General features: G+C 35.7%; 1 protein-coding gene across 2 annotated transcripts in view; it reads left to right on the top strand.

Annotated features, from left to right (window-relative positions):
* The first annotated feature begins 693 nt into the window (after positions 1 to 693).
* CSTPP1 (centriolar satellite-associated tubulin polyglutamylase complex regulator 1) overlaps positions 694 to 22,653 on the top strand; it is a 138,845-nt gene continuing 116,885 nt past the window's right edge. Inside the window, exons 1-2 of one of the 2 annotated variants that reach the window (XM_087720481.1) lie at positions 694 to 795; positions 21,712 to 21,814. In XM_087720481.1, the coding sequence (XP_087576607.1) occupies positions 21,787 to 21,814 (28 nt within the window). In that variant the 5' untranslated portion in view covers positions 694 to 795; positions 21,712 to 21,786. The remainder of the gene's footprint in view (positions 796 to 21,711; positions 21,815 to 22,653) is intronic. The other variant, XM_087720488.1, reaches the window with a different exon arrangement.

Below are 22,653 nucleotides of genomic sequence, written 5' to 3' on the forward strand. Positions count from 1 at the left end.
TTACTAGGGGTGGGTGGAATCCTTTGAGGAGCACATTTTGATACAAATGAGAAAAACAGATTGGCTCTTTTGAGCATCCCAGAATAAACAATGGCTGAATTTATATGCCCAGCTTAATGTCTAATTTTGGGAGGGTTCTTGGGACACACACTGAACCATGAACTAGCTACATAAATTAGGTCCACAAAACATAAGGTAAAATAAGATTGGCTAGATTGTGGTTCAAGGGCATCTTGTGCATGCTTATACTCAGAGCATCAACAATTTCACCAATCAAATACTATAAAACATTGCAAAGCTGGGATTTTAAGGAGAGTGCATCCTCCTCTTTGGAATAAAACCACTACGGGTCATCTCGGCGGGAGAATTAAGGTCGTTACAAAGCAAATGTTCATCGAGGAAAGCGCATCTTGTGCATGCTTATACTCAGAGCATCAACAATTTCACCAATCAACCTTCTTCTACTGAAGCACCTTCGGCTGTGAAAATGAACCCTATGCAAAAGCAAAAACAAGTCTCAAAAAAAAAGAAAAGAGAGAGATTATTTTACAAAGCAGCCGGCTCTACCCGACCCAAGGGAAACCGAGCAAGAGCCTGGGAGAAGAAAGACAATTCCTGGTGCAACCAAGATCCTCTTCCTCCGGGATTCCGACGGCCGGGTCTTGTTTCTGTCCGGAAGTTATTTTCCTCGCGGCAGCGTCTGGTGTCCTAGAAACGGCCCGGCGGCCGAGAGTGAGACGGTGGAAAGGATGCTGAACGCGGATCGCCTCTCTCAGCCGGGGCTCGAGTATCTGGGTGAGGTTCCAGCGGGCGCGGTGGGAAGAGGAGACGGAGGAGGTGTGGATGAAGGAGGGGGAAGGAGGAGCGCATGGGGGGTGGGGAGAAGTGATGGAGATGCAAATAGCTTCTCCGTTCTCGCCATAGGACGAAGGTTGCCTTCCCGGGAGGGAGGGAGGAAGTATTGATTTTGGGCTCCCTCGGTCCTTTCTTGCCTGGGATGATGTGCCTACGGCGGAGCCTGTTTCCCCTGCGGCGCAGAGTACAATGACCTCGCCGTTTGCTGGCTTGAGTGGGTGGGGTTGGGGCTGTCGGTTTGCCAGCCCACTTGCCCGGTCGGTATCTTCCTCTGCCAACCGAGGTGGAGATATCATCTTTTAAGGGGACTGGCAGCATCAAACGTGTCAATGGAAGTACTTGTTCGGTCTCGGAGCTTGGGACTAAATTGTGCTGTGAAGAGGAAACTGGAATATAACCATTTGAAGTAATAAATATTTACTTATATTGAAATTTAGAATAACAGAGTTGGAAGGGACCTTGGAGGTCTTCTAGTCCAACCTCCTGCTTAGGCAGGAAACCCTACGCCACTTCAAATGGCTATCCAACATCTTCTTAAAAACTTCCAGTGTTGGACTATTGCAATAATATCATTCTGGATGTGGCCCTAGGATTAAAGAAGACACTCCCCCCCACACACACATGCACCTGTCCCCATGTACTTTGTGCTCCCTTCTCCCTTCTCCCTCTTTTAATGATAAATTGCCATTATTTATTTCTTTATCCTTTTAATGGTTACTGGTTTTAATGTTGGTAAGCTGCCGTGAGTCGCCCCTAGATGAGATGGTTGGAACACAAAAGAGAAAGAAAGAGGAAGAAAGAAAGGCTATGTTACAATAACATCCTAAAGGAGTGATTGTTTATCACCTGGTCCTCTGGACAGTGGTGCTTCTGAGGAAGTGGCCTGATTCACATATTGATAAGCCATAGTTTGTTGAATCTTGGCACAGTTGTAAGATCTACCCAACACCTGTTTCCTGGGTTCACATAACCCTAAATTAAATGAATTGCAATATAATATGTCTTGGTGCAATGTGGGAGCCCACCAATTGGGGTTTAATTAGTAAATCATAGATCAGCAAATTATGGCTTAATACAATGTGGCAATCTAGTCACTGCAGGAAATTTCATTTACTATTATAAAATATCTATAAAAATGCTTAATAACTAAATACTTTATCATTTTCATCCATCCCCCTCCTCCTAATGTCTACTCTGTGTAACTGCACTTATTTAATTGGGTTGTTGTCTTCTGTGAACCCTAGTTATTTTGTCTCAGGAATGTACAAAATTTTCAAAATTATCTCAGTAGTTATGTATTCTACCTGAATTAGGATGTAGCAGACAGTTTGTATCATACAAACAAGCTTAAGATGCTCTTCTGGCCTTTGGACATAGAGATGTCTGAAGAGGACCTGCTAAAATAGGAAATGCTAGGCACCATCATCATTATTATTCAATTTCCTTCTCTTCTTGAGTGTTGGGGAGTGAATTAGAAACAGAATTGGAATGAAGATGGCTAATTTTTTCGTACACCCCAGCCATCTAGCTGTCAGTTGAATAGATGGTTGGGATACCGGGCCATTAGTCATTCTAATGCCTTTTACTAGGTTTTGTTGCCTATAGTATAGACATTTAGATTAACAGTCACCTAGAAGTGGTAGTGGGTTTTTGAGTGGATCAACATCATTTTGAGTTCTCTGTCTCAACAAAAAGTTAAAGCCAAATCAATATTTCGCATGTCACTTTGGTCTTCACAGGTAAAACAATTAGAAAACCATAAAATAAAGATTGCCTTATTAATAAATTATTCTGCAAACAACTTCAACTATAAAATGTACATAGTTGACTAATATTAAGAGAAATAAATAGAAAAAAGTTTAATTTTAATCTTAACATTTCTGTTGTATGTGGAACTTAAAATCTAATATTTCAAAATTGAATCTCTGTTGAGAAAGGGAAATCTTAGTCATTAAATTGCCTCTCTGCCATTTAGAGTGTCTTGTAATGTTAACATTGTACTTTATATCTTGGGGGCTCAAGTGGGGGAATACTATTTTTTTTAAGTTGTTGAATCATTCTTTGTTTCCTGTGAATCTAGTGAAAGTAAGCAAGGTTTGGAAAAACACCTTTGAATGTTTTTTGGCATTGACTTACAGTTGTTCAAACAGCATTCTTTAAAGAGAATAGCAACCCTCCTCCAGGTGCTTTATTGTATTTCTCAAGGTCTTGCTAATATTATTTGGCTGTGAGACTATAGGTAACCAAATCAAACCAAATCAAGTTAATCTTATTCAGACTGTTTGTTGCCCAGGGCTGTCATATCAGGTGTTCTTTGAAGAGATGCTTAACTCAGCTTCCTTTTGGGGATGAGTAAACTATCTTATAAACACACTTTGTCACATGCACACAAAAGTCATGCAAGTTAAATGGGTGCTCCCAAAATCCCTTCTGCTGTGTTGTAATGAATATTCCATGTTCGCAATACTTTCTATATGGCATTTAATTAGTACGACAAAACATATTTCTGTGCATATCTTTTCTTTACTCACCACAACATTTATGTTCAATATATTTGTAGAAGTTGACGGTTCAAAAATTACTTTTCATTGGTAATGAGAAGTTGCAATGTCAGTTGCTTTGTTTAATAAGGAATAATATAACAACCTTTATTCCCCAGGCGCTGTTTCCACAAACAGAACCGCTTGCCCCATCAACTTCCTTGCAGAAGGAAAATCAGGTTTATTTGAAATAAAAACAGTTAATATGCAATTATTTAAACAGGAAGTATTGATATGTAGGGAGTCAAAACTAATTGCTGAAGTTAAGGATGTTACCAATATAGAAATTAGATAGTGAAATAACTTCTAAAATGTTGCTCAGTTTTTGCAAAATGTGCTTAGTTTTTGTGAAATATAATTTAAGTACAAGTGCAGTTGTAAAATACAATTTAAGTATAAGTACATCCAATTGATGTACATCCATTCTTTTAGTGAATGTTCAAAGTTATAAGAACTTGTTCTCACACTTCTAACCATTGCAGCATTTCCACAGTCATATGATCAAAATTTGGGCACTTTGCAACCAGCATGTATTTACAACAGTTGCAATATCCCAGAGACATGTGAACCCTATTTGCAACCTTTCCAGCTGGCTTCTGATGGGGGAGGTCGGATTCACTTAATGAGCATGTGATTCAGTTTGGTAAGTGATTTCCTTACCAAATGTGGCAAAAGTCATAAAATTGGGCATGAGTCAATTAACAATCAACTTGCTTAGCAATTGAAATTCTGGTCTCAATTGTGGTTGTAAGTCAAGGACTACCTGTATTACTTACAACAGCGCTGTAAATTAGGCCAACAATTATCACATTTTCTGGAGTGCTTGGTGCTCTGAGCTAGGTTGATTGCTTGCAAACATTTCATTACTGGATTAGATAACATCATCAGTTAAGTAATCACTAAAGTCAGAGGCAGTGGTGGGATTCAATTTTTTTTACTACCGGTTCTGTGGGCATGGCTTAGTGGGTGTGGCATGGCTTGGTGGGTGTGGCATGGCTTGGTGGCGTGGCAGAGGAAGGATACTGTAAAATCTCCATTCCCTCCCCATTCCAGGAGAAGGTTACTGCAAAATCCCTATTTCTTCTCCATCCGCTGGGACTTGGGAGGCAGAGAATAGCTGGGGGCAGGGCCAGTCAGAGGTGGTATTTACTTGTTCTCCAAACTACTCAAAATTTCCGCTACCAGTTCTCCAGAACTGGTCAGAACCTGCTGAATACCACATCTGCTCAGAAGGCACCAAGGACTTTAGAAAATGTGATAGTTATTCAATCCTGCGCTAACATATTATCTTCTATTGTAATCACATTTTAGATGCCAGAGTTCAGGTATAATGATTTTCCTGGGGCCTGTTTGTGAATTTTTTGGGCTATTCATCCAGGAACTTTCTGACTCAAAGTTCACATTGTTAGCTACACCATGTTTGATTCTGTTTCTCAGCCTTGAATTCTTGGTTCCTTTGATGAAACTTGGCCTTTTCAGTGAAGCGGTTTATATATTCCATCTCTAATTGAGGGCTTACTCTTCATAGAGCAATTTTGAAACTTTTAATTATTTTCTCTCTTGAGTTAAGTTCCTTTCCTTCCTCTCTCTACTAGAATCCTTTTTCCTTTATCTTGTGCCAACTGTGGACATGTGAGAACATGAATCCCTGCCAGAGAAGCTCTGCATTTTATAGAGCTTGGGTCTAGTCAGTGCCAGAGATGATGTGCTCTCTTACTAAAAGGAAATGCTGAGGAATTGGTGTTTTTCTGCCATTACCAGCCAGAGAGTTTTTGACTTTCAATATAGTACCTGAAAACCAGGTCCTGAAGCACTGTGTCTATGCATGTCATGTTTTCCTTCCTTTCTAGCTTGCCACCTATCTTCATGTAATTAAGTAATTAACATAAGCATGTTATTTATCTCAGTTAAATAAAACTAGTAATATGCTAATTTAGTTATATCTGCTGTCTGGGTTGCTGCAGCATACCAAACCCATTTGGGTTGTTTGTATTTAATGCATCATGGGAATGTCACTAGTATGATTTTTAAACCATTGTTTATGGCATAGCAGCAATGAAACCAGACATTTGTTGTGCAGTAAGGTTGATTCAGCCTTCCATCCTTCCGAGGTTGGTAAAATGAGGACCCAGATTGTTGGGGGCAATATGCTAAACCGCTTAGAGAGGGCTATAAAAGCACTGTAAAGTGGTATATAAGCCTGAGTGCTATTGCTAGCTAATAAATCATGGTTACACAATTGGTTTTATAAAGCCAAAGACTGAGTTAGATCCAGATTAAATCAGTCATTATTGTAACTAAGTGCTTTTAATTTTCCCCATTATTTTCAAATGCGGTATATATTCAGCTAATTAATTTGCTTAGCTCTTTCATAGTCCGAAAGAAAATATTTTCAAAATATTTAAGATGGAAAATATACCAAAAACCTATTTTCTGTCATCATCCTGTACAGTGAAGAATGCCCTTCTGTTACCATATCGAAAAATAATTCAACTGCCATTCCGTTGTATATGCAATGGGCATGGCACTATCTGCTGTTCAACCTCAAACAGTACATATCTTGGATAAAAACCTGAAATAATGGAAGCAAAAATGATAGCACTGTGTGAAAAGCACTAATATGTAATATCTAAATCCTTCCATCCTCCAGCCATTCAGACAGAATTGAAGAAGCTTCTTGGATGGGAAGGGAAACATCTTCAAAGAAAAACAAAGTCCAGTTTTGTTTTGAAAAAAACACCTTTGGGACAACCATGATCTGGATGACTGAAAATCTCTATAGACACTAATATTTCTTACTAATATGTAAGAAAAAGAACTCAGGATTTTAGTAACTGTTAAGTCTGATTTAGGCAAATGCAGCTCTTAGCTGTATCAACAAAAGTATAATGTCCTGATCATGAGAAATGATATTGTAATTTTATTTCACTTTGATCAAGCTTCACTTGGAGTAGTCTGCATAATTGAGCAATGCTTTTTGGCAATTAGGAACATGTTCAAAGAAAAATTGACAGATTGGGTTTGGCAAGCAAATTCTATGCAGCAGTGTTAAAGGAAATGGATGTAGTTCCACAGAGAAGATATTTAAAAGCCAACTGATACCATCAAAAGAATTTCAGTGACATATTAGAAAGAACTTTCTGATTGTATTTTTTGTACCATAAAAAAGAGCGGATTGTATGTTACTAGGCTTTAAAGCAGATTCTTCATGTTGTAAGGGATTGGACTAGGTGATCTTTAAGAATCCAACCTTTGGCTGAACTATTCATCATACTAACTCAGGAGATTTGAAACTATGATTTGTTGAACACACCAGCCAGATTCATAGACTGAATTTTAAAAAGATGACATAATATTCAAAGTAAAAGTCAACATCATGGCTTATTGCTGTGAATCCATTCAGTAGTTAGAATAGTAAAGGGAAAAAAATACTTCCATTGCAACTATACATTTACTTATCAGTAGTATGCCAACTATTAACTTATGCTTGATTCTACTGACTGGCTACCATGAATGAAAACAGTCTGTATTTGATACAAAAACAAATGAGAGAATGACTATAAACAAGGTTGCTTGGTAGCTTCAGGAAGCAATGTGTTGTCTTTGTTATGCTAGCTAAAAACACAAAAGTGTTTGTTTTCAGTTGAGCTCAAGACTGAGAAATGCTTTTGTTCTTAATTTAGATTCTGTTTGACCATGTTGTTCTTAGTGGTAAAACACTCCCAGATTGTACAGACTCAGAACACATGTCCTAGATCAGCAACATATACCATGTATTGTAACTTTATCTACGGAATGACACACCAAGCCTCATTTTTCTAGGCAATGAAAAGGACCCCCTCCTCCTCTGAATAGTTGTGATGGGATTGATGGTGAGTCACACAAAATCCTGCAAAGCAGAGAATGGTATTGGCAAAAATTTCTATTTCTCTTTTTGGACTGTTTGTCTGATCCCAGTTGCTATATTATGATGTCAAATATGAATATGAAAAGGCTAAAAGTATTTGTTCAACTGAAAATACATAAGCATTCTTTCAGTTAATCTGATGTCAGAGAGTTATTAAGGAGATACTTAGAGTTCTATTCCAGTTCTGGTCTGTGGTCTATTTTGCATTCTTGAATAGAATAAGCATTAAAAATGCTGTAACCTAAAACAAGTTAATCTGAAATACTGATTTTTGCATGTACAGTACAGTATGTATGTGAGCAGGCATACCTTCAAGTTAGTCTTAACTTCTGGTGACTTCATAGACAAGTCCATGCAGCTTTCTTGGCAACAGTTTTTGGAAGTGGTTTGCCATTGCCTTCTTCCTAGAGCGGAGAGATAATGACTGGCCCAAAGTCACCCAGCTGGTTTCATGCCTAAGGCAGGACTAGGACCAAACTGTTTGTCCCATAACATACTGTATTGAGCTAAGATATAATTAGAGAATGTATTGCTCAGGATATTTTGTGAATCTAACTAGTGTGTTTAATTTATTGTTCAATGTGTACAGAAAGTGCAGACAGTTGGATTCTTGGAGAGAAACATGGTTCAGCTAGCCATGAATTAGCACTGACAGTAAACATGTAGTATGAACATAAACAATAGCTGTTCCGAAACTAGTTTTTTGAAGATTATATATAGTATCTTAAAGTTGCCATTCTAAACATGCTTATTGTGATATGAGCATCTGGAACAAAATACGAGCAGCTGGAACAAGAGAAGCAAATGATAACATGCATTGCACTATTTTGATTTCTACATGTATTATGACAAACTGTGTATATAAGAAATGGAGCTGCTGCAACTGATTCCTGTGGTTGTGGAAATAATAAGATGCATTTTAATGCAAGCAATCTAAAGTACAAAAAATTATACTCTTTAAATCATTGCATTTTAAATGTATGCTTTTCTTCTTTTTAGTTTCCTTTTTTTACATTAGACACTGCTATTTTGGATTTAGCTTCCAAAACTTTAAACAGAGAGTACAGAAATCCCAATGGCTGAAAATGGTAGCCATGATGACCTTTTGTTATGCCAACCAATTGTATTTTTAGTTTTTTGTAGTGTGCTTGCATACAATTTTTCCCCAGATTCTCATAGGTTGCCTGAACAAGTCCTTGCAGTTTTTTGGCAAGATTTTTCAGATGTGGTTTGCCATTGCCGCCTCCCTAGGACTGAGAGAAAGTGGCCTAAGGTCATCCAGCTGGCTTTGTGCTTAAAGTGGTACTAGAATTCATGTTTTCCTTCTTTCTAGTCTGATGCCCTAACCACTATACCATACTGGCTGTCTTGCATACAAATAAATCCCACAAAATTCAGAGAAACTAGTCTTGGGTAATGAGATTGTAACTTCTAGGCAGGCCATATGCCATATAGGATAAAGTAGTAATAAAATTATAAATCTACATATCAACCAATAGATAATAAATAAACTTTTAAAGCTATAATAAACTTATGACAGCTATCAAATAAGTTTGAATGTTCTCGTAAATGTACTGTTTTCATCTTCTGAAACATCAGGTTATATTACCTGATTATTACTTTGACTTTGCCTGTAGGATATTAGCTGCCAAGACAAAAATACTCTACTGGCTCATACCCTGATTAATTCAGTGTGTTCTAGTTGTTATGTTGGGACATATTTTTGGAACATTACTCATATATTCCCTCTATAGCCATTTGGAGTCAAACTTGATATTGTCATAGATGAAAAAGAGAGGGCAAATATGCACAAAGAAAAAGTAATAAAGTATTGTGATAATATGTTTCAGATAAGCTATAATCCTGCCAACTGTACTGTTCTTTGTTCTCTAAAGGTCATAGTGACACAACCACTGCTCAAAATTAAGAGTGTAGGAAAATATTTGTGCAGGATGATATTAATAAGAATATTAAGCATATTGTTAATATTAATTAATATTCTTAAGTACTGTTTCTGGGATCTAGAAATATGATATGGTTAGAATGAAAATCAAGGCATTTTTCACATATACTGTTTCAGCATCATTATTTGGTTCTCATCAAAATAAAATTAACAGTAACATAAAAGGCAAATAGAGGAGAAAGGGGGCAGTTTATGATCTGCTATTGTTGAACAGAGCTTTTCAAATTGTGTTCCTAGAATTCCATGGGAACTTGATGGCTTCCATGAGTGACTAAAGGCAAATAAAGAGAGACATGAACAAAGACAGTTTTCTTTCACTAAACAATTTACCCTTCATCAGAAGCCCCAGAAACTTTTTTTTAAACTAACAAGCTCCCACAGAGTGGAAAGATTTGAAAACTCCTGCTCTAGACTCATCCAAGGTACTGATGTCAGACTGACTGGATTATAGTTACTTAGATCCGTTTTCACTTTTTTGAAGAATAGAACATTTAGTCTTCTGCAATCATTCAACAATATTTCTTAAAAAATACATAAATGTTTGGCATAGGATATATCTGGTCTCATTCAGAATAAATATATTTGGCCTGATTATGTTTCCAGAAATCTCAAACTGCATTCCTGCCCCTTCAACCTTTCCCCCCATAATTATGTCACCTTATCCTTAGCTGAGATGAACTAAGAGTTGTTTTGGCATTCCTCTGTTGACTTCTTACATTTTGCCATCATATTGTAGCAGCTACATTGATCTCCTTTTCATATTTTAATTTTGTATGTATGCAGATCTTTTGTTTTTGTTTTTTAACATCCTTAACATCTTTTAACATCCTTCACTCGGAGGCTTCCTTTTTCTGACATTACTTCTATTGGGTATACCCTTTCTCTGAGTAATATTCCTTAATAATTCTATGATTCATTAACTTGTTCCCTATCTTCTCTAGCTGCATTTATACAGTGGCGGTAGGTATTCTTATCTGGTAGGCAGACATGAATAGCTAAATGTAAGAAGCTGCTCAACTGTTCTATAGAGATTATTGTCACCATTCCCAAAAGTTTGTTTTCTACAAAACTTTTAACCCAAGAGGCAATTTGGTCTAGTAGCTAAGGCACCAATCTGAAAAGCTGGAGACCATGAGTTCAAGTCCCATCTTAACCATGAAAGCTAATTAGCTGAACTTGGGCCAGTTACTCTTAGCCCAACTCACCTTACAGGGTTGTTGTTTTGGGGAAAGTAGGAGAAAGGAGTATCTATCAGCTATGCTATTTGTAAAAATAATAAAGGTGATATACAAGCAAACAAATTATTTTTCTTTGTATTCATGTAGAATCAGGCACGAGAAAGTAAATTTGTTCATATAAAAGTCCTTCCATTTAAGTATGTTTTGAGAAGCTTAATATAATTAAATGGATGCGTGAATTATCCAGAAAGATAAAGTTATCATAAATTTATTGAGATTTAAAATGGAAAAAGAAAAAAAAATTAAACTGAATCTCTACACTCTTGCAAGGAAGTAACAATTTGGGAAATTGATACCAGTTTCTGCTGGCTGAGAACCATCAGCCATAAACTTTAAACTTGTGTATCTGAGAAATACTTGAAGTGGAACAATTACCATGAAATATATGTATAAACTATATACACTAAATATATACCAAGTCACATACATCATTATCTCAGGCTTTTACCTAGAGCTAATACTGTTGGAAAACCAAGGAGTTTTGGAAAAACACAGCTCTATTTGTGCCAGTGGAATATTGTATTAATTATGTAAAATTGTAAAAAGTACTCTTTCAAAAATTTAAACAAATCATTGTATGTTTTTATTTTTAGTATACAAATTAAGCACACTAAAATATCTCATAGTTGCAGATCTCACAGTGAGTGTGCTAAGATGATAAGTTCATGTATTCTCTAATAAAATTGTTAGGTATTTGAAATATCCTGTCCCATTACTCATAACAAGGAATGTCTTAATTAAGAATGATATGGTAGTATTCATTGTGTTTTAAATTTACTTATGGCGATTATATTGCATCTTTCCTCCAAATAAGTCATTGTATTGTTTGTTGTTCTTTTTCATTCTCAAATTTATTGCAACTTTGTGATATCATTTAGGTTCTTCAAAGATCAGCCAGTATGTTTCATGGCTGGATAACATTTGAGTATAATATTATCTTATCTTACTCTTCTGGACATCTAGAAAAAGAGTTGAACTGCCAAGAATGTATAATATTGAAAGAAAATTAATGTTTGGCTTCATTTATCACATTAGCCCTTAAAATTAGCATAACTAATTAGCTTAGCATATCTTTAATGCAGCCCGTTGTGGTTTATTTAGTAAATCATACTTAAGCAATTGATATAGCAAGGCTGTATGAATCTTATCAGTGTGTCTCAGTAGTTTTATACAGGTTAACCTGCAAGTAAGTGTTAATTTTAGTTTCATCGGGCTTTTAACCAAAATATTTAACTCTTCGGTCATATATATGTTTTTTCTGTTTTGAATTTTTTTTCAAGAAAGAGAAAAATATATAAGATAAATATTTCTTTTTATGTAAAACAATGACTGGGTTCATCAACAATACTTAATTGTAAAGGGTTACATTCAAATTTTGCTTAAGCTGTTACACGAAAAAAACAAACTGTAGCTTATTCAATAAATAATGTTTAAAAAACTTGTGATATATAGCCTAGAAAATAAGGTGTAGAAAATACTGTTTTACATTCTTAGTGTGTACAAGGCTGGCTATTTAGCCAATCTAAATAAAGTTAACTGAGTCACAACCTCCTTAAGAAGAAATGTAGAAGTTTCTCCTATTTTGTTTCTGTTATACATAGTACTTTTTATTTCCATGTTCTTGAATAGAAAGAAATTGTTTAAAGCATAGTTTATTTGACTCTGATTAACATTCAGAATGTTATAATGCTGGAATCACTTTTGTCACCAATAGGCATCGTTCATTCATATATAAAATCTACGAATATATATATATATATATATATATATATATATATATATATATATATATATATATATATATATATATATATATATATATATATATATATATATATATTAAAGTCACAACCCCTGGTATGCCCAAATATGGGAGGAAGGTCACACTTCCACTCTATTTATTTATCAGCACAAATATAACATACACACATATATATATAGCAATAGCAATAGCAGTAGACTTATATACCGCTTCATAGGGCTTTCAGCCCTCTCTAAGCGGTTTACAGAGAGTCAGCATATTGCCCCCAACAATCTGGGTCCTCATTTTACCCACCTCGGAAGGATGGAAGGCTGAGTCAACCCTGAGCTGGTGAGATTTGAACCGCTGAACTGCTGAACTGCTGATCTAGCAGTAGCCTGCAGTGCTGCATTTAACCACTGCGCCACCTTGGCTCATATATATATTCTCTCATATATATATGAGAGAATTCTCCACAAACACAATATCAAGACAGCCCTCAACACTGACCAAAAAATAGCCAACATCTTAAGAAACCCCAAAGACAAAATCCAGCTAGAAAACCAAGGAGTCTACGAAATACCATGCAAAATCTGCTCTGCAACATACATAGAACAAATGAACAGGAGAATAAATGTACGCATCGCAGAACACAAGAACGCAGTAAGAAAAAAAGAAAAAACTTCCTCCCTTTTCTAGCACCTTAAAGCTACAGGACATGAAATTAATTTTGAAGGAACCAGGTTAATCTCCAAAACTGAACACTTCAACAAGAGAATAATTATGGAAGCTATCAAAATAGAGAAATACCCGCACAACATGAATAAACGTGATGATACCTCCTGCCTACCAGACATCTGGAAACCAGCCCTGGTAAACAAATGAGCCAAACCCACCACCCAGGCCGTTACAACCCAAAACAACAATGCACCCACAGTCAGCACCAATCAGCACCAATCTACCAATCATGATACAGCCACCCAGCCAATCAATCCACTTGCTGAAATGAGGCCAGCACTCCACCCTCCCCCACCAAGGTTTGTAGAGGGATGGTAGCTCCGATCATGCTTTAAGCCCAAAACAGCAGCCTGAAGATGGCGAGTGAGACCTCGCTGAAACGTTGCCAAGACAATCTCAATCTTACACGGGAAAAGACCCGAATACAACAAGATCAGCATATGTATATCTCATTAGTTCTCATTTACCTGGGTGTTGACAGTGTTAACCCTAACTCCATTTTCTACCCATATAACAATAGGTGACATGCTTTAGGCTCAATTTCTGTTATCTCATGTTTGACTGACCATTGGGCTTGACAGTTCATACACAGTTTTTTAAAAGCAACAAAGCAAACAAGCAGCTCTCCATAAAAGACTCTTAATATTTTATAGATAATTATAATATTGGTATTCCTCTAGTGAATTGAAACAGCTGTTTATTATACTTGTTTTATTATTACTGATAGTTTAACCATATTGAACACAAATTGAATACTTGATTTCTAATTTATCTTAGTCTAGTGAACCTTTATGTTTATTTCAATTACTATGCTATTAATTAAGTTCTGTCAGCTTTCCATATCTCTATAAACTGTTTCCAATTTTTCTTAGTGTAATCAAGCAAAGCATAACATGCTTGATAGAACTGAGTTATAGCAGAACACAGATTTTCTTCAGTAATCTGTTTCCTATTTGAGAGTGCTTTCAAAAAAAAAAGAAAAAGAAATAATGTTGACTTGACAAGAAGAGGCCATATGGAACGTTCTCCTTCCCAAATTTCAATGAGCCTCATTCCTGCTAGCCATTAAGAAGGCACTGAAGCCCTAATTCTCCCCAAAGGTGAATCAGGAAATCAAATGACCAGATACACCTCATGTATCTGGTCCTCATTAAAGAATATTTTACAATATTACATTTAATTATTTTGCAATTTTCTATTCTTTGATATTTTTAACCCTTCTTAATTTCCCAGAGTTGCTTGGTGAGTGAGCAATATAACAATTGATTAAATAAATGAAAAGGAAAAGAATACAAATTAGGAGAAATAATTGTTTTAACCAATTTCATTGTATATATTTTGTGTATATATATATATATATATATATATATATATATATATATATATATATATATATATATATATATATATATATATATATATATATGAGCAAGAGAGATTGTAAACATTTAAATCAAAGGAAAATCAAATGAACTTTGCTTCAATTTTCCAATTCACTCTGGGTTTGAGAGTGCTTAGTTCTCCATCATCTTTGTTTCATAAGAATATGTTGATATGTGCAAAACTTGTATCTGGTAAAATGTAAAAAATAAAATATCTTTAACACAATTTTCTCCATTTATTTGATAACTTTAAAATGATAATTATCATAATCTTAATGAAAATCCATTTAATTATATTACAAAACTACAATATGGAAAGAGAAAAACATAGAAAATTGATGGCAGAAAAAAACGTGGTGGTCGTTTGAGGCTGCCCTTTGAGGATTTTTTGTTGTTTGCTTAGAAAGGGCTGTAAAGCACTGTGAAGCAGTATACAAATCTAAGTGCTATTGCTATTGCTATTCCACAAGCAGGAGCTGTTAGCTACATGTCTCCCTTCAAAAACTCTGCTTAGAGCCTACAGTACCTGGAGGAATAAGAACTAGCACAAAACTGTGCTCTGTCTAACTAACCACTGAAGCCAGTCCAGAAGGATACTATGATCTGTGGTATTGAAACCTGCTGAGAAGTCAAAAAGAGCAAGGACAGGTCCACTACTTCTATTTTGCTCTTGCCAGAGGTCATCCACAAGTGTGACCAGGACCATTTCTGTATCATGAATGGGCCTGAAACTTGAGTGAAGGTCCAGGGGTCCAGATAATCTGTTTCCTCCATGGTTTTATATAGCAGAACTGTGACAACTTTCTCAACAATCTTCCTTAAAAATGGGAAAGGTAGAGACAGGACCAAAATTGTCTAGGAAGTGATTGTCTAGTGATGGCTTTTTCAGGATGGGTCAGACCGCTACTTCTATAAATGTTGACAGGATCACCTCTTTCTTAAGGATGTGTTTACCAGCACTTCCTTCCCTGTAATCTAAACTCTCTGGTCCTGTTCGTGCATCTCAAGTTAACATTTATCTTTTCAGCAGCTGCTTCATGCTGCTGGCTCACATTTAACTTGTGAAAAGAAGCTAGGTATCCTTGTGAACTACAAGTATTTTTGCCAAGCGAAATCTCTTCCATCCTATACTTGTACCTTTTTCCCCAGCCAGTTGCAATTTTTTACACTTCTCTCTACTAAATTCCACCCTATTCGTGTCAACCCACCACTCAAACCTTAGATCCTTCTAAATTTTCTGTGTATTATTTAAAGTATTAGCCACCCCTCTCAACTTTGTGTCATTTGCAAACCTGGTAAATATTCCCTCATCTTCCTTATCCAAGTGATTAATTAAAACATTGAAAATCATAGGGCCCAAGACAGAGCCCTATGCCTGAAATAGAGCCATTAATGAGCACAATTTGTGTGCCTTTGCTGAACCAACTGTGAGTGCATTCAACAGCATCTAGTTTATATTTCATAATTTATAAAAGAGGCTATCATGAGGCACTCTTGTTTTATTAAGAAGCCAAGTGCACTATATATATATAGCATACTTGTAAAAGATACCTGACGGATCGCCTTTTTTCAAGAGTGTCTACTAGTCCAACCAGGTCGAGCATAATGCTGTCTGCCAAAGAATGTTGGCTGGCGTAGACCAGAAGACAAGCTTTTTTCCACAGCGGCCCCTGCTCTATGGAACAGTTTCCCTTTGGAGGTCAGAATGCCCCAACCCTGTTAGCCTTTCGTAAGGTCCTAAAAACATGGCTATGTTCCCCAGCCTGGGATGCTAAATGTGTCAAGGGTCCCGTTTCCTGGCTATATTGCTAACTGGCCAAGGAGCTTGCTCTCCCAATTGTTCACTAATATTCAGAACTCAGAACTTAGGCAAGAGCTAAGCCAAAATCCCCCACCCCACCCGGGGCTTAGTGGGTGTGTTTGTGTGTGTGTGGGGGGGTGTCTGTATCTTCCCATTGTGAGGAGAAAAAAATCCTAATGGATGTGAGAAATGTGGACAATTATTGCCAGTTTGTATTTGAATTTAGTAAACATTGTCTCTAGCTAGAATAATTTCTGGAATTACTGAGCATAGAATTTGGAGATGAGAAGAAAAGGATGGGAGGGGCAAAAATGAAAATAACCTGGTTGCTGTTAACTTTGGAGTGTGACTGACTGAATTGCATTAGTCGTTCTTCCCTGAGGCGATACAGGTGCGCAGAGCTATTTTTCTTTAATCACTCACATAAATTAACATTTATTCTTTTGCATTAAAATAATTAAATAAAACTACACCCTATATCTTTTATTACCAGATAATATCTTTGAACCTCTGTCTGACAACCCTGCTGTTGGCCGCAAGGTATTTTCCAGGGTGTGTTTTACCCACTTTTGTTTTAAATAATGTTCTAGGTTCAAAACAAACAAACAAAATAAAAACCTGATAGCAATCAGAATCTATGCAAAATTTTAATAATAATAATGCCCAGTAGCAAGTCATGTTTTCTAGACATTTCTCCTGGGTTTGTCCTCCCTTCCCATCTTATCATTTTCATCAGGGTGAACAAAATAGGTACTGTATGTGGGTGAGCTGTTAGAGAGCCCGTTTGGTCTAGTAATTAAGGCACCAGGCCAGAAACCAGGAGACTGCGTTCAAGTCCTACCTTAGCTGACTGGGTGACCTTGAATCAGTCACTGTCTTTTAGCTCATAATATCAGGCTTCAGTGACAAGCCAATTGGTCAATTCCAGTCGCAACCACTGGATCAGCACTTGATTAATTTGATAAAATGGACCATGTACAAGTCAGGAAGACTGAAATAGAGAGATGGAGAGGCAGTTATTCATACAATAGAAAGGAAGAAATATAGTATTTTCCTTGTGTTTTTTTTCTTTTGGAAGTTTATCCTCAATGGCACTCATTACATTTAAAATAATATAAAATGAAAGGATATACCTTTGCTTCTGGGATGCATTTTCTAATAACTTGAAATAATAAGACTGTTGCTTTTTCATGACATTGTCTGGAGTATAGTCCTGTATGTTGCTATTCTACTTCATTACAAGGAAACATCAGTGCAAATAGTTTGTAAAATTTGGGTAATTTCTGATGAAGCTGTATTAATCTGTCTTTTTACGGAATTCTAGAGTGGCAAATCCAGATATTTCACAAATTCTCATTAGTAACCCACTTTTCTTTTATTTCATCTATCCAAAGAAACAAAACAACAAAAAAGGAAATCACCAAGAAAATAAAAGCAGTTGCATTGTGTTTTTTTGTGATAAAATAATCCTAGTAACTGTCATATGCTTCTGACTTTTCTGGAGTGATTGAGCCAGGTACATTATGTTGCAATTAAATAGAATTACTTGTAAATTTTGAATGTCATTGCCCAAAAATATGACATTTCCAAAGATGGAAAGTGAAATTCTGTGTGGCACTTGGTACAATTCAGTATCCAATGTAAATCTAGGTAGCTTACCTATATATCATTTAAATACATATAATGACAACCAAGATTAAAAAATCTACTGAAAATCAAACAATCGCTTTATCAGATCTTGAACTATCTGACTGCACATCTATTGCCTGACCAAGTCTTGATACTATACAAAATATGCAAATAAAAACTTAACCTCCCTGTAGAGCAGGGCTGTCAAACTCCTGGCCCATGGGCCAGATGCACCACGCACTGACCACACCCGGTTTACTGAAATTATGAAATTTATAAATGAATGGTGTCCTTTGTCCATTTGCAATGACTCTTATCCCAGCACACTTGAAAATGTACAGCTTTGTTTATGAACTATTTAATTTTAATGTGTCAACTTCTTTGTATGTCATTTTGATGTATGTTGGAGTCCATCAGAAAAAAACATGCTTTGGAGGTATTTTAGGAGGATATATCTGCTATCCTGAAATATTTGTACTAAAACTATGTGTCTAGTTCTTTCAAAACAGCTGGTGAAGCTTAACAAAAAGAGATCCAAGCTAGAATTAAGGAGAAATGTCCTGACAGTGAGAATGATTAACCAGTGAAATGGTTTGCCTCAAGAAGTTGTGGATGGGAGAAGAGAGCTGACATCACGACGGCACAACGTTCGATCTTGGTGTTCCAAGATTGCAGTCGAATTTCTGCTGCTGGACAGTCCGTTTGGACCTAAACCATCCCTCAGAGATGGTGATTAAGAAGGGCACCTCCTGCTGATCTCAGGGAAACCGCAAAGTCCCTGAAAGATCCAGGAAATAGCCTTTTTTTTTCCGGCGACCGAAACACAGCTAATGAAGCTGCTGAAGTTGGGACAGCTCCGCAACGGGAAGAAAGCGGAAAGAGAAAGTGTATCGAATTGATGAGGAAATTTTATTATTAGAGGAAGAGACTACCCAAGAAAAAAAATTAAGTTAACATTGAAGACAAAAGACTGTAGGCGGCGATATTGATCTGCATTGAACTTAGTGTGTTATCCAGCTTCTATTTTTTTCTTTTTTTCACGGATAGAATTTTTGCAGGGGCTTCCTATTTTTTAAACTGAATGGATTAATTTTTTCTTTTTCTTTTTTCACTTTTGCTTATACCTATGGATTAGAATTGTCCTTTTTTAAAATAATGCTTGATTTGATTGATTGGATTGTTTTTGATCTCCATTTAAGGGTTTTCTTTCTTTCTTAAGCTTGGAATATAAAGAAGAAAATAAGAAGGATTATAAAGAGGGTTGTAACAATAGGAGGAAAAGCAGTTATACTGCCACTTAGAGGCTGCAGGCTGGATGCATTGTTTTTTTTTTCTTTCTCTTTGATCACTTGAGATTCAAGGTTCTTTCAGTTTGTTTACTGACAGTGATAGTCGGAAGAGCACAAGTTGTTTATACAGGTGCCTTTTGGAAGTTCTATCACTAGCTATTGGAGGGAAGACAACATTTTGACTTGAAAGATAATAAATGAACCTGTTTGAAGTTTATTAAAATAGCCTTGAACCCTATAGTGGCAGTGTCTGCAAAATTGAAAGAATGGCTGAGCAGGAAAAAGAAACTGTAATATTGCAAATGATTATGTTTGAAATTCAAAATCTTATTAGTTGTGACAGAGAGAATTGAAAAGAGATTGGAGAATATGGAATACAAAACAGAAAAATCTGATGGAGAAACTGAGAATGTTCACCAAATGAAGAAAGTGGAGGACAGAGTTCAAAAGATGGAAGAAAAAAATAAGCAAAGAAATAAGAAAAATGTGGATATTGACAACAAAGTGAGCGTGGTTGGTAATGACAAGAACGGAATATGGAAAGGGGAGATGGATGGATTGGAACTCTACCCCAGACTTCAAAGCACAGAAGAAAAGAGGGAAAAAATGATGGAGATAAGGAGAGAAATCATGATAGAAGCACTAGCAATAACCAAAGTTGTGAGAACAGCATGTTGCCAAGGGAGGTTTATACAAGATTTATTAAGAAAGTAACTAGAACATTAATGTTACAAATGGCAAGAGATATAAGACCGTACTCTTGCTGGAAGGATACAGGTTGATGCAATGAAAATGTATAATAAAAATTAAGTTAAATTTACTTTACTAGCAGTATGTATAAAATGAAGCGACAATAGCTATAGTTAAATAATGATTAACAATGATAACAATACATATAGATATATTAGTTTGATAATATGAAATTTTATATAAACAACACATGGAGATTATGAGAGGAGGTAAAAGCTTTATCTAGAATATGTTATAAAAATTTATTGTGATTAGATGATTTTAGGATGATTTAATGGAACGTTATCATATAATCATTCTAGATTTTGAATATTATATATAAAAGAATGTAAAACAATTATAGTCAAATTAAGGTCGAGATATAATAATTGTGATATACATGAATATAGGTGAATTTAAAATATGCAAATTTGATATGAAAAGCAGGTGGTGATTATGGAAGAGATGCATGGAAATACTATAACTAACTGACACACTTTCTACAATTTGTAATGGAAGATGGGTTTTTTATTTTTATTTTTATGTTTGTTTGTCCTTGTTAAAAAACAAATAAAAATTGTGTGTGTTTTTTTTAAAGAAGTTGTGGATGTTCCATCACTGGAGGTTTTTAAGAAGAAATTGACAGTCATTTGTCCAGAATGGTGTTGGGTCTCCTGCTTGAGCAAAGAGTTGAACTAGAAGTTCTCCAAGGTCCTTTCCAGCTCTGTTATTCTGTTAATCTTAATAAAGGAATTCATTTAGTCTATTTAAAATGGGTGCCCAACTTATGTTGGCTCAGGAATTGCAATAGGCTTTGTGAGACATATTGAGGGTCAAACTACTAAAATGGCAGGTTCAGAATGTAAGTGGGTCCAATATTGATTGTGAAATAATAAGTTTGAAGTTCTGTAAGAATTGACCTCACTCTCTGGAAGGTTCTAGTAGGTTATTTTGTTGCATAACTGAACAGTAATATATTAAGAATCTGCTTAGCCCAATACATAATTGTATCTAAAATTTTATTTTTATTTCATTTGTTTTTCCTGTAGTAGCTGACAAATACAAAACACAATAAGTTATTCACTTATGATGTTATTTTTAGTTCTGTTATATAACACACAAACATGTATCCCTGACTTAAGAATTGTTTTAATGATGTGGAGAAAATGTGATCAAATCTCAGGATTTCAGATATCTCAGCACATAGGATGTACATTTTTCAGGACACGTTTCATTAAGATGATAGCATAAGATTGTACACCTGGTTGTGTTCACACAGAGTTTGCCTATTTGTTTATTTATTCAATTTATACGCTGCCCAACTTGCCAGGAAGCAACTTTAGGGGGCATATACAGTTTATCTAATAATTCACAGTCAAATAATTTGTTGTAACAAATTGCAAATTATAACAAAGAAGAGCCAAGGTGGCGCAGTCGTTAGGGTGCAGCACTGCAGGCTACTTCAGCTGATTGCTAGCTGCAGTTCGCAGTTCATATCTCATGGGCTCAAGGTTGACTCAGCCTTCCATCCTTCCAAGGTGGGTAAAATGAGGGCCCAGATTGTTGGGGACAATATGCTGACTCTGTAAACTGCTTAGAGAGACTGTAAAAGCACTATGAAACAGTATATAAATCTAAGTGCTAGTGCTAAGTATTATAACATCAGTCATGGCTTATAATATTCAGTGCCTGAATTAATATATGCTAAACCTAAACCAAAGAAACTAAGGCATACTGAAATGTGTGAACAAGGTCAGTGTATATGCTTTTCAGTTCCAGGATGTAAGAAGCATCACAAAAGGTTTAAGTATTTACATTTTTAATTGTTCTAATTGGATGAACAGAAAGACACATGTGATAAGACATTTACAGGATAACAAATTCTACTCTTAATTTCAGCCCAAAGGCATGTCATTACTTATATGGAAGATGCAGTGAGTCAGCTACTAGAAAGCAAGGAAGATATTGGTCAATATGGCATTGCCAGATTCTTCACTGAATAGTAAGTATATTGCAATCTACCAGTTTCCTTGTTTATGAAAAGAAGGGAGATCAATCTGATTTTCTCTCTGATTTTATACTAACACACTCATATAATATGTGCTACAACATGACATCTCCATGGTAAAATACATAGAATAGAACAATGCAAAGATGAAAAAAATTCAAACAACCTAAGCTAAAGTGGAGCAATGTATGTATAAATATACAGTATGCAAAATTCCAATGTTGTTATCCAATCAATTAAAAAAAGTTGTTTAGAACACTGTTTTTTCGGATTATACAAAGTTGAGGTAAATCTATTTTTTTAGGAAGGCTTTTCCATGATAAGGAAATGTCGTCTTGAGGGATTACAAGCAATTTATCCCAAGAATTTTGTATTGGACCTTTATTCTAGCTTAAGAAGATGATCCTAAATGAACCCTGATTTCATTTAGTAGTATATTCAATTTAAGAAAAGCTTAGCCTAAAGAAACCATTCAACCAATTTTTAATTCCCTAGGATGAGTCTTCCCCAGTCATGCCACTTTTTAATATCTACTAGAACTGGATATACATTTCAGAGAAACTAAACACAAAACAGCTAGGTGATGTAAACAGACATTAACTGGATTCAATTCAGTAGAAGATATATCAAACATTATTTTATAATAACACATTAGCCAGTCCAACATTCTGGATGTGGGAAAGACATATTACTGAATTTGACGACTGATCTCATTTTATTGACGGTCTGATATTTCTCTGATCTTCACCAATTTACCATGTGGTAGACTTGACTGTTATTTTTCCTGTTTTTGAGAACTTCTATATGTATAGAATATTGATCTTTAAAACATC

The sequence above is a fragment of the Thamnophis sirtalis genome, unplaced genomic scaffold, assembly GCF_051295495.1.
Source record: "Thamnophis sirtalis isolate CommonGarterSnake01/CBP01778 unplaced genomic scaffold, rThaSir2_p1.2 scaffold_1, whole genome shotgun sequence".
NCBI classification, from domain to species: Eukaryota; Metazoa; Chordata; class Lepidosauria; order Squamata; family Natricidae; genus Thamnophis; species Thamnophis sirtalis.